Raw genomic sequence first — 13545 nt, 5'->3', positions numbered from 1 at the left:
TGTTGGGTTGGGTGGTGGGTGGTAGCACCTCATCTGGCAAAGCACCATCACCTGGGTGAAGGGAACCAAATTCCTCCCCCTTGGGCATTCCCTTCCCCTACAGCACATCATCTGCTGCGTCAACAGGGCTTGAGGAACCCAAATTTCTAGACGTATGAAGAAAGATGTTCTCTTCCATGCTTAGCTACTCCAGGGTACTTGATGAGTTTTTCTAGATGAGCAGAAGTTTTCTCTCTAAGGGTATCGCTGCACCAGCACCTGTCTGAGATTAAAATGCAAGAAATACTTGCAATCAAACCAGTTTAATTCATGTATATTTGTACAATTTGTATAAAAAAAAGAAAAAAAAAAAAAAAGAAAAAGAAAAATAGGTACTTGCAGACATTAACATAAAGACCAAACAATATTTTCTATTTATTTAAAAAGCTTTAAACATACAGAAGCAAACCCCTAATTATAAATGCATCATTATGCATAGATTTTACTGTTTACACCATACTGCTGGCTGCTTTTATTTTTCATCCAGGAATCTATTTAAACTCCAAGAATTCTTAAAACATTCCTCTGAGCTTCCTGGCCTCAGAACTGCTGTCTATCTTATCAAGTCATTGACCTCCAGCTGAAAACATTGCTCTAAAAAAAGAAAAAGTCAAATCTTTAATAAACAATTAAAAGTGCATTAACTGTAGAATTGTTTTAATTTCATAAATGTTTAAACAAGTCAGTGAAAAAACACCACCCTGTGAATTAGCTTTTTGCATTATTGATTGTAAAGTATCTTTTTAATGAGATTTTGATATTGCAAACTTTAGTCTTCCTCTATTTTATTTTGCGCGACTGCCCCGCCGCGCGGTGTGTAGTATTCCTGAAATACCCACTGCAGTACATTAACACTATTTTACATTTTTTTTAACTGTGTATACAATGCTCTTGCTGTATATCCCCGTTCCTTCTTACAACAAAATAATTCAGCTCGATGAACAGAAGCCCACTTCTAAAAGGTGTTTTGAGTTTTGTCTTGTATTTTGCAGGAGACAAATGCCTATTTCATTCTAAACAAATTCAAAAGAACGCAACTTCCCGGTAGCTAAAAAATAGGGTTGGGTTTTTGTTGGGTTTTTTTTCTTTTTCTGTACACAGGTTTAGATAAAAAAAGTGATGGCTATTCTGCTTAAGTGTCCTTGATAAGAGAATACTGCCTCTTACAACATCTATATCCAATTGTGTATCTATTACTTCAATGATCTCTAGCAAAAAAAATAATAATCAATGAATGGTTTCATAAACAACAGGTGATTAAAGTAAAGGATTTATTATAATCTGCTTACAGTTGTTTGCAAAGACAGACATACGTTTTTGCATAAAGATATAAATTGCTTTTTAAAACTAATTTTAGTGTGTTTAATTATATGAAGTTTCTGTGAATTATGAATTGTACCAAACCAAGATTAAAAGTAATAAGGTACAAAAATAGGAGCAAACAGACAACAATTTGGACTGGGACAGGCATTTAACAGTGAAGTGTAGAATATGGCTTTGCTGTTTTAATCAAGCAAAGTTACTCTGAGACAGAAAAGGAGGCAGTAACTTTGTTAATATAAAAAGCTGCTGCAGACTGTATTCACCCAGAACCTGGCTTTGAAATTTTCTATTTTAGACTTTAAAAAAAAAAAAACACCAAAAAACCAAAACGTAAATGGAAAGATGGATGTATGACTGTGTCTTTACTGTAAACAACCAGTCTGCATGCTGTGTGTATCTCACGTTGGAAGTTTGGCTTTCATATTGCTGTGCAGGTCAGTATTTAAAGATCTGCCTAGGAATTAGACTTCCAAAATGCAAATAATATATGTATGTATATATTTATATATAAAAAAAAACAACCTCTCTGAATACAGTCTTTACAGGTTACCCATTGCATAAGGCAGGTGTCATTTAAAAAGACAAGTAGCACTGACTGTCCTCAGTGCACCAAAGCGCACCGCGAAATTTGGACTCGGAAAAAAGGGTGTAGAATTCTGAACTTGACCACCATTTTAAAAGAAATGCTACATTCTGACCGGCCAAGGGACAAACTTAGAGCTCAAAAATAACCAGTGGCACCCGGAGAGAACACTAGAGATTAGGACTCTGAAAAAATCTATTCTATTTAAACATGAGCATGTGGCAGCAACAATTTGAGCCTCAGAAAAGTCCACCTGTCCTCTATTCTACTCCAAAATTTTGTATTTGCTTATAAATTGTGAAATAGTGAAAATCACCTCAAAAAAGTTTTTTTTTCTTTGCAGTCTTATTCTAGAGAAAACGTTTTTGAGACAAAATCAGACCAACTGAGTCGAACTTGTAGTGTGAACGTTTGTCTTCTCGGATGTGTTCTGATTATTACAAAAGTGCTTTACAAAATTACGTACGTTTTAGTTTATCACTAAAAATTCTACTCAGCTAATCTGCCCTTATCAGTACCTTACCATCCCTCTCACCAGTACAAAGCTGTTCCATGTACTTACTGTCATGATCTGCATGTTCCCTTCATCATAATCAGAAATCGCTCTCCCCCATCTGAAATAATAATCTGACCTTTTAAGATGCTTTTATGTATCCAGTACTCAAAGGAAAAAACAAACGATCTGGGAAACCTTAATAAAAAAAAAAAGAAAAAAAAATCATTCAACATCTTACTCGCCCCCCGTTCCCCTGAGAGAGAAAGGGAACAGAGGGCAAGGACTCACTATATCATTAAGCTGGCAAAAAAAGCTTTGGAGAGACCGTAATTTGTCTTGTTAAATGAAACCTTGGTAAAAAAGTGGCAAACACAAGAGAGTGTGGTTTCCTACAGACACGGGAAGCAGGGTTTCTCAGGTGTGCTCAGGTCACACAGGCTTGCAAAGCGAGACAAAAGGGAGGAAAAATAGAGAGGAAAAGAGAAAGGCTTTAAATACAACCGAAAAAGGTTAAAGTGTGGTTATTTACAACAGATACTGTAGGATGGTAAATTAGATATGATGCTAAAAAAAGGCACAGCTTTCCCTTTCTTAAATACACTGTAAACGGTTCATTATGCATGCAGAACATTTCACTTTACAAAAAAATTACCTTGTTTGTTTAGACAAAGATAGTACTTAAATAGTCTCCAGCAAAATAGAGTTCTTTCAAAAATACTTTCCCATTCATCCTATTAACCATTAAAGATTTTTTTTTTTTTTTTGTCTCATTTACAAAAGTTCCTTACACCTTATTTCAGGTCCTTCACAATTTATACATACAGCAATGTACAGTACAGCAAAAGACTGCAAAAAATTATTTGTAAAGCCAGCACAATAGATACTATAAATTGATACCAGGGCATTTGTTTTCACATCTTATCCTTTTTAATTAAATAGTAAATGGACACTTAACACAGTGTATATCATCTAGGAGGGGATAACATGGGATAACAAATGCCACAGGTGGGGATAACAGAGTATTCCACACCAAATGTTCTGTTATTACTTTACACATTAGGGTTTGTGTGTGTGTGTGTATATATGTGTGTATATATATAGGTTTTGTTTGTTTTTTCTTTTTTTTTTACAAGAAAAGAATATTAATGCCCCATATTGACTTTACGTTTTATGTGCAAACCAAGGGTAAGCTTTAAAAAGTTCTCATTAGTTCTTGAACCCTTTTTAAAACAAGCAAACAATACCAGAAACTACATGGCATATTTAAAACTCCATCTGTTAAAATATCAAAATCAAAGAGTTATTGACTAGATATGGCTTTTCATCCAGAGGAACAGGAACATTTTTCTAAGTGTTTTAGGGTTACGGGGTGATTTCCAAACATCTAGGTCTTGCCAAATCCGAGTCAACTGCTTTCCATTCCCCCAAACCCTTCGCATGATTTTAGACTATTCAGAGACTGCTGAACAAGTGTAAATAGCATGTTTAAAATATGGTTTCTTGGGTCCTTCATGGGTGTGGAATAACACAGGGAAACTTAAGGCAAAGTTCTTCCATTTAAGACATTTTCTATCACTTCCTGTGAAAGTACAGGGGCTTGGCATTCCCGGATTCCACCTTTGGTAGCTGGTCACTGATGATTTCCACCAGCATGGCTGGAAACTCCACTTTCAGTGCCTGAGACTCTCGGAAGGTGTAGAAACAGAATTCCAATAAGTCACTAACAAGCTGAAACACAGAAAGAAACACTTTTTTAGGAAAGCCACAGAGGATTTCGCATGCAAACAACAGCTCATGGAGAACAGATCCCTACCAAGAGATGGCATCTTTCTTACTCTGGCTTGGCAGTTCATTGGCAGGGGTTAAACAGCAAACAAAAGAACATGAACCTCAAAGTTGTTAACCTCAAATTTGAACCTCAGACTTGTTAGAAATGTGCTAATGAGGAAAAAAACAAAATACCACAGATTTGATTTTTCAGCATAAATGCACCTTTCTTTGAACCTCAGACTTGTTAGAAATGTGCTAACGAGGAAAAAAACAAAATACCACAGATTTTTCAGCATAACTGCACCTTTCCTTTCACCAACAGGCTACTGGCCATCATGGAAACACCATCATGGGTGCTCCAGGTCTTCACCAGAGGGAAAGGAGCTGCCATAAACTGCTGCATGTCTACATTGCAGCTGTAAAATCAGATACATTTGTTAAATCAGATTATCTGGGGAACTTCAGAGCACTCTCCAAGGGCCACAACCTACAACTGCCAGGGCAGCTGATAATTTTAGCTCAGCAACATCTGAGATCACCAACGCTGGGTCCCATTGTAGCATTTCACATTTTATAACATCCCAGTCCATACCAAATTATTCATCTGACAAAGCATTTCTATTTATCTACAAAAGCATTTCTTCATACACACCCACCCCAAGCTTTTTTCCTGCTTACTGCTCCTTGAACTATAGAGGTGATATTTAGGGATGTATTTCTTTTTGAAGAAAACCCCAAGTTCTCCATTTTTGTAGTGGTGGCTTAGCAGCACACTCTTCCTTTCTCTCAGTGGATTATGCATTTTAAAGATAAACATTTCTAATTAGCCCTTCAATGCCAGAGAAGGAGGCTTTGTTCCCTAACACCACAAGGACTGAGTTAAGGTGGGAACCACCTCCACCAGCAGAACAAACCTGCCCTTAACCTGTCCCACGGCTCCACTTTGGCTTCCTCTGGGGCACCAAAGGCTTTCACAGGTGAAACTATCACAGTTCTCCCACAAAGGGCAAGTTCATCCAGCCAGTCTGTGATCCTAATAAAGGTGAGGTGGTCTCCAGCTGAAACACTAAGTGGCACAGAGCTACCACAAGCTTTTTGGTGTGCGGGGAAAAAAAACCAACCACGCGTGTCTCCAAGGCACCAAGAAATTCAGTCTGATTTCTTCTACCTTGTTCTCAAGTTGTGGTGTTCTCATTTGTCAGTTACAGAGCTTCGTTTTGGTCTACACCTTATGGGAAACCTAATCACACTACAATAACGAGGATTAATCTGGGCTTTTGAGTGTCTTAATTTGTCTCTTAGTTTTACGTAGTACTTTGATACTAAAGGCCATGAACAAGTACTCCTCGATTGTATCAAAGAGATCTCTTAGTTTTACGTAGTACTTTGATACTAAAGGCCATGGACTCCTCGATTGTATCAAAGGGACTGTTATTTCAAAACTACTATTTTTTTTGGGTGCTGCCATCTCAATGAACCTCCTGATATGGAGATGCTGGTATGGGATGCTGGACCCTTCACAATGTCTAAGAGAAACAGCCCAACCCAGTCAAGAGGCAACCACGAATGAAGTGCATCCAGGCTCCCCGTAGCCTATTAATTCCCATTAAAAATTCACCAAATTACTGAAAAAAGCCCCACAACCTAGAGCCTCTGCTGTTTAAAAATTAAAAAGTTATGCACAGCTTAATTTTGGCGCCTTGTGTCCATGCAAAGGACTTAAGCCACTTCTGCTGGCGTGGTGGATCAAACACAAGTTTGTCACCAACTCTAACCTTTCTATGATTCCATGTAGAGTTGCCCCAAGGCTCCTGTTAAAGCTAAGATAAATAAAAGTGGACTTCTGGAAGGCAGAAAAGGCTACCAATTAAAAAATACAGGACCAACAGACCACCCTCTTGTAGCACCACAACCTTAGAACTTACTTTCGGGGCTCTCACAGCTGTTCTTGCAAAGCTAGAAGCAGTTTATGACTGACATGGAGAAGTGGTGAGATCACCTGAACACATGACTTTCTGCTACTGAGCGGTGCACGAGCCCGTCTGCTGTTGCTTACCTCATTCCCAAGGATCTGGCCTGTCATGTGGCAAGGCTAATTAATTAAAGAGATGCATGCTAAATAAGTAGCACAGACGTAATTCGGTTTACGAGGGAAAAAGTGCTGATGTTCAAAGGTTTGCTTCACCCATTAGGAGGAGGCAGTTTCTGCCCATACTGGGTGCCAAAAACATTCCAGACAGAATCACAGAATCTTTGTGGTTGGAAGGGACCTTTGAGATCATTGAGTCCAACCAGAAAAACAAACAAACAAACAAAAAACCCACAAAAAACACCTCCAACCCCATGATCAGACACAACCCAACAGTCTTGGGCACTAGAACATGCCCGTCTACAATCTTCTTCAATACCTCCAGGGATGGTGACTCCACCACCTCCCTGGGCAGGCCCTTCCAGTGCCTGACCACCCTCTCAGGAAAGTCATTCTTCCCAAGATCTCATCTAACCCTCCCCTGCCCCAACTTCAGACCATTTCCTCTGCTCCTCTCATGATTCCCTTGGGAGAAGAGGCCAACACCCACCCCTCTACACCCTCCTGTCAGGGAGCTGGAGAGGGCAAGGAGGTCTCCCCTCAGCCTCCTCCAAACTCAAGATGATGCCCAGTTCCCTCAGCCTCTCCTCATAGGACTTGTTCTCCAGACCCCTCCCCAGCTTGGTGGCTCTCCTCTGGACACACTCCAGCCCCTCAATGTCCTTCTTGTGGTGAGGGGCCCAGAACCAAACCCAGCCCTCGAGGTGAGGCCTCACCAGTGCCGAGTACAGGGGAACGATCACCTCTCGGGCCCTACTCCCCACACTGTTCCTGACACAGGCCAGGATGCTGGTGGCCTTCTTGGCCACCTGGGCACACTGCTGGCTCCTGTTCAGCCAGCTGTCCACCAACACCCCCAGGTCCTTTTCTGCCAGGCAGCTCCAGCCACTCTGCCCCCAGCCTGGAGCGCTGCAGGGGGTTGGTGGGACACAAGGGCAGGACCCGGCACTTGGCCTTGGTGAACTTCATCCCAATGGCCTCGGCCCATCCATCCAGCCTCTACATAACACAGACCCAAAGAAAGTGAAGAAATATCTCTCTCGGTGTAATCTCTGCCTTTGCCATCAATTACCAGCACCTAAGCTAATTGAGCCTCACACCCCAACACACCCTTGACACTGACCTGATGAAGGTGCTGCTTCTCCTGAAGGTGAAGAGGAGTAGTTTCCCACCACCATCCTGGTGGTGCTGACGGGCTCCCCTTCTGAGCAGTGCCAGCTAACTCCTGCCTCATCACACTCCTGTGACACCTCCAAGTGCAGCCAGACCACAGAAAAGCCTACGTGGAAACGATTAATTCTGCCTTCCCAGCAAGGTTTTAGTGGTATCAAGTAGATAGGTGTAGCTGGTGAATACATGGCCAAAAGGGGAAATGAAAAATAATAACATTCCTGAGGGCATACGCTGTTCTATACAACCAGTGAGTTCACAGCCCAGTGGGGGGAAACCAGGATGTCATCATGGATATTATCCTAACGAAGCACATTATGAGTCTCACCACAGAGGAGAAAGGTTAAGTTTACAGAGCAATTTAAAAGAAAATACCTAGAACCTCCTATCAAATAATAATTGGGTTTGGACCCTTAAGGATGTGATATCCCTGGAGGGGTTCAAGGCCAGGCTGGATGGGGCTTGGAGCAACCTGGTCTGGTGGGAGGTTGGAACTAGATGACCTTCAAGGCCCCTTCCAACTCGAACCATTCTATGATTCTATGTCCTACACCTATTTATTTAGTCTGCTAAGACTTTTGTTCCTCTCTTTGGTATGAAGAGGTACTAAAAGGATCAAAAATTGAGATTCCACAGGCAATACTGAAGTTTCCGAATCTGCCTCTTCAGCCCAAGCAACGTTCACCTGATCTAGTCTTGGTTGATAACAGGTAGATAATTTAGCTAGACTTTCACAGAACCCCATGGGGTTGGAAGGGACCTCTGGAGATCATCGAGTCCAACCCTCCTGCCAAAGCAGGTTTTTTTCGCTTTAAAAGAGCAAAAAAACCTTACTCTCCCCTCGGTAAGGAAATTAGAAATTGCTTCAGTAGGCAGTTGTTTAACTCTGTAGGACCTGACAATAAAACAGGGCTGGGTACCTTTGAGGGCACTGCAAGCCTTCTTCTGCCTGGAAGGTAACTGGGCCAGTGCCTGGGGATGGCAGCTCGGGTGCTGGGCTTTGCCCTGCTGGGTCCTGGGTATCTCCCAGAATGGAGACCCCAGCCCCTCCAGCCAGGAAAATACCACCAAATCACAGAATCGTCATGGTTGGAAGGGACCTTTGAGATCATAGAGTCCAACCAAAAAAAGAAAAAAAAAACAAAACAAAACCACAAAAATAAACCAAACCAAAAAATCACCACAAACAGACCCAACCCAACAATCTTAGGCACTAGAGCATGCCCTGAAGAGCCACGTCTACACGTTTCTTCAATCCCTCCAGGGATGGTGACTCCACCACCTCCCTGGGCAAAGAGTCCATCGAGTCCAAACAGAAAAAGAAAAAAACAAAACCAAACAAAAAACCCACAAAAATAAACCAAACCAAAAAACCACCACAAACAGACCCACCCCAACAATCTCAGGCACTAGAGCATGCCCTGAAGAGCCACGTCTACACGTTTCTTCAATCCCTCCAGGGATGGTGACTCCACCACCCCCCTGGGCAGGCCCTTCCAGTGCCTGACCACCCTCTCAGGAAAGTCATTCTTCCCAAGATCTCATCTAAACCTCCCCTGCCCCAACTTCAGACCATTTCCTCTGCTCCTCTCATTATTCCCTTGGGAGCAGAGGCCAACCCCCACCTCTCTCCACCCTCCTGTCAGGGAGCTGGAGAGGGCAATGAGGTCTCCCCTCAGCCTCCTCTTCTCCAAACTCAACATGCCCAGTTCCCTCAGCCTCCCCTCGTAGGGCTTGTTCTCTAGACCAAATAAATTAATGTGAGCTCTAACCCATCACCACTTCAGTCATTAATTAGGGAGCTTTCTCTCACCACCACCCTACAGACCGTGCTGCGCTTCAACATTTTCAAGGCTACAGGAGTCTTAGAAATTGTAAGATTTTTACTTAATCGATCTCCGCATGTGTACGCTGCATGAAGCGCCTCTGAGAAATAGGGGCATTAATCAAACATCATTTTCTCTTATTAGGGTGGGGTTTCCATAAAATGGGCTTCTTCACCCATACTGTTCTTCGTCATTAAAAAAAATGAATCCTTTAATGAAGTCCCTGAAGTTAATACAGTTACGGTGACCTTCGAGCACTCGCAGAATTTTTACAGCCAAAAAGAACAGATTTCAGTTTGGCAATCTCACCATGCCCTGGTAGTCCCAGAAATGGGAAGAACCTTCTGATCTGCAAGGGGTGGATGTTCCTGCGCTCGGTTCCTTTCCTGACTTCAGAAAGCCCACAGTCACTTGTCTATCAGGAGCATCTTGGCAATTAAGCCTACTGATACAGCAATTAAGACGGCAGTAGGGTAACGACACAACGCTGAGTAATTCCTTCCTATTATTAGCTACAAGCTATCGCTGTCAGCAACCTCAGGGCTCTCATACCAAAGGGATGCTCCGAAAAAAACTTTCCCCCCCTTCAGGATGAGGTCCCTGCCCGGAGCGGGGTGAGTGTGGGGAGGAGGGAACCCCAAACCCAGGCGTTTCAGACGGGGCAGGAGTCAGGAGCTGCTGCCCAGCCTGAGCTGCACCCTCCTGCCCTTCACCCTTCACCATCAGGAAGGTTAAGGAAAACCACTGGCAGGTGGTTATTCCATCTCCCTTATTCCATTGCCACTTACTCCCTTTTCACTCCCAGTCCTACAAAAATCCCATGATGTACATTAATTACCACTCTGAGGGCTCAGGAAGCAAATTGTTTCCCCCCCCGGGATGGCTCACAAGCTGATTTTCAGGGGTAGAGATGTCCTTTGGTGCCACAGTGGCCAATCCCCCACTCCTTAGGAAATCCTGAGCTCTAACCCAAAAAGTAAAACCGCTAAGACCGAGGGGTGAAGCCTCTGATTACACCTGTGGGGTGTAGTTACCTCACACTAGCAAGGAGTAAAAGGTGGGTAAAATACATCTGGATTAGGCACTACCAGTGTCTGACCAGAGCAGATGTGGAACCTAGTTCTGCCTGGACAGGTGTGTTTAGGGCTACGAAGATGATGAGGGGACTAGAACATCTCCCTTACAAGGAGAGGCTGAGGGACTTGGGTCTAAAGACTGAAAGTCTGGAGAAGAGAAGGCTGAGGGGGGATCTGATCAATGCCTATAAATACTTGAAGGGTGGGCATCAAGAGGATGGGGCTGGTCTTTTTTCAGTGGTGCCCAGGGACAGGACAAGAGGAAATGGGCACAAACTTGAACATAAGAAGTTCCACCTAAACATGATGAGGATCTTCTTCACTGTGAAGGTGGCAGAGCCCTGGAAGGGGCTGCCCAGGGAGGTGGTGGAGTCTCCTTCTCTGGAGACATTCAAACCCACCTGGACATGTTCCTGTGGGACCTGCTCTGGGTGGCCCTGCTCTGGCAGGGGGTTGGACTAGATGATCTGCAGAGGTCCCTTCCAACCCCAATTATTCTGTGATTCCGTGATTTATCTGATTTAAGAACTGTGCTCATTTCTTCGGGTTTTCATCATAAACATGTGCACACTGAAACCACTGCACTTGACACCTGGACGTGACATGGGGGAACCTGAGCTGAACCATTTTTCTATGCTCGGAGGATGCACGCAAACCCTCAGTGTCACATCACACAGCAATGAAGCATCCTCAGCTCTCAGCCGGGGGAAATCCTGAGCCAAGACTCCCTCACTCTCCTGTTGATAGTAGCAGGGTTCTACCCTCCTCCAAAAACATGAAGGAGAAAGATCCAACCATCACAAACTGAGCAAGACAACCCTCAGAGCAGCCCCGGGAGCATTAAGAAGCTGGGAATCAATTTCTCCCTCAACAGATGCACATTAGCTGCTGCAACACACCTCCATGCACACTCTGATGGGGCTGCTGCTTCTGCTGGGGCCTCACGGGGAGCAGGGACTGGATCCAGCCTCCGAGCAAAGAGAGAAAAATGCCTATTCTGGGAATTCAGGGACTAAAACAAGGCTCTAAACAGCTCACCACTGGTGGGACACAACTTTGGTGGATGAACAGCAGGAGTAAGTGCACCCCAAGGTGTCAGCAACAGCTGAGGGCCTCGTCTGTGGCTCCATATTAGTGGGATGAAGCCCCTGTGGAGGCACATTTGCCTCCCAAACCTGCCCCTCGGGCATCCCTGCCCTTCTTTCCACCACCAGCTTTCTCAGCGAGCATAGTCCTAGCGCTCTCAAGCCTATGGAAAGATCCACCTCAGCTATAAAGTATTCCCTTCAGGAACCATAAAAAATTAATTATTCAGCAGCATGAGCCTTAAAGAATTTATTTTTGTTTGGCAGAAAGCATCAACAAGGCAGTGACAGCGCAGGGCTCTGCCTTGCCAAGAGAAGGGGAAGGTTCACATTAGGGTTTAATGTCGTGGCATGGAGACAAAAAAGCCCTCAACTCAAAGGCTGTTTAGTATCAGCCAGATTGAAACCAAACTCAAGCTTTTGTTCTGCAAACTGCCTAACCATGCACCCCGCTCTCCATACGCAACGAGGCTTGCCATGCGAGATACAACCCTGCCTGCCAAAGCCAACAGGAGATGCTGAGGAGGATCCAAATGAAGTTTCTGATACCACCACGTGCAGTACATCTGTTTCTAATGTTCCTGCGTGCGTTTGTCTGATCACATAGCACAGTCCACCTACATCCAAAGTGCTGCATACGCATCTCTCCATGACATGGCCATCCATGGGCACGAGGCTGGAACCTTTATGTCCTGGGTATGATCCTCAACACGTAACACTACTTCATGAAATGATGGACCCAGGCCAGCCACAACAGTAGAAATACCATCCCTACAAGAAGGAAGTATGTCGATGATGTTTCTGCTCTGAATGCTCCCAGAAGATACCCACACTGGGGTCCATCCGCACAAGCAAGGCTGATCCATAGCATAATAGCAAGTAAATGGCCACATCTGGAGCACTGGGTCCAGTTGTGGGACAGGGAGCAACTGGAGAGAGTCCAGTGGAGGGCTATGAAGATGATCAAGGGAATGGAGCACCACCTGGGTCTGTTTAGCCTGGAGAAGAGAAGGCTGAGGGGGGATCTGATCAATGCCTATAAATACTTACAGGGAGGGTGTCAAGAGGATGGGGCTGGTCTTTTTCCAGTGGTGCCCAGGGACAGGACAAGAGGAAACGGGCACAAACTTGAACATAAGAAGTTCCACCTAAACATGAGGAGGAACTTCTTTGCTGTGAGGGTGGCAGAGCCCTGGCAGAGGCTGCCCAGGGAGGTGGTGGAGTCTCCTTCTCTGGGGACATTCAAACCCACCTGGACACGTTCCTGTGGGACCTGCTCTGGGTGGCCCTGCTTTGGCAGGGGGTTGGAGTAGATGATCTCCAGAGGTCCCTTCCAACCTGGTGGCAGTGGTGAGACAGGCTGCAGGGCACCCTGTGGGCACGCTCTGGTGGCTGGGCACAGGTGTGCACACACACGTGTGCACCAAACCCTGTTTGTCTTATCTGCTCAGGATGGATTTCCACCTCTTTTATTTTTGGGTTGCACTCGTAGTGCCCGGGGGGCTTTACGGATCATTAAATAAAATTGCTGATTTTTCAAAATACTGAAGTGCCTACCTGGCCTTCTTGAAAAATTTGGGTGTTTTTCCCTCACCTCGAGCCCGGGGGGCTTTACGGATCATTAAATAAAGTTGCTGATTTTTTGAAATACTGAAGTGCCTACCTCGCTTTCTTGAGAAATTTGGGGTTTTTTTTCCTCACCTTGGCACTTTTCTACCTGCACATATGTTCTCTGCGTGGATGAATGATTTAGTACACCGAGCCATGTAAAACCATCTTGTTTGGGTTTTGAGGTTTTGGTTTTTTTTCTTTTCCCTTCCTCATATTATATAAGCTGAGCAGCCTGGAATCTGATATTCCCACGTGCTTTATTTCACATAGCCCTCACAAAGACTGCTTAAAAACGGGGTCGATGAAAGCCGGGTGTGAAGGTGCAAAGGAGCAGTATTTTTATATTTTTTAGGGCTACGCTCAGGTAAAGCCAACGCCATGAAGGATGAGGGGCTGCTTGGCTCTGGTGGAGGGAGAGCTGGAGGCAGCAGGAGGGCTGAATAAAGCAGGAATTCTGCACCAATCCCTTCAGGCTTG

General features: G+C 44.3%; 1 protein-coding gene across 1 annotated transcript in view; it reads right to left on the bottom strand.

Annotated features, from left to right (window-relative positions):
• Positions 1-390: 390 nt before the first annotated feature.
• Positions 391-13545, bottom strand: part of NR3C2 (nuclear receptor subfamily 3 group C member 2) — a 248423-nt gene continuing 235268 nt past the window's right edge. The window contains exon 8 of the mRNA XM_014950015.1: positions 391-4169. Within this exon, the coding sequence (XP_014805501.1) occupies positions 4014-4169 (156 nt within the window). The 3' untranslated portion in view covers positions 391-4013. The remainder of the gene's footprint in view (positions 4170-13545) is intronic.

Source organism: Calidris pugnax, unplaced genomic scaffold (assembly GCF_001431845.1).
Source record: "Calidris pugnax isolate Ruff unplaced genomic scaffold, ASM143184v1 scaffold42, whole genome shotgun sequence".
In the NCBI taxonomy this organism is placed as follows: Eukaryota; Metazoa; Chordata; class Aves; order Charadriiformes; family Scolopacidae; genus Calidris; species Calidris pugnax.
Note: the sequence above shows the minus strand (reverse complement) of the source record. Positions and strands in the feature narration are given on the sequence as shown.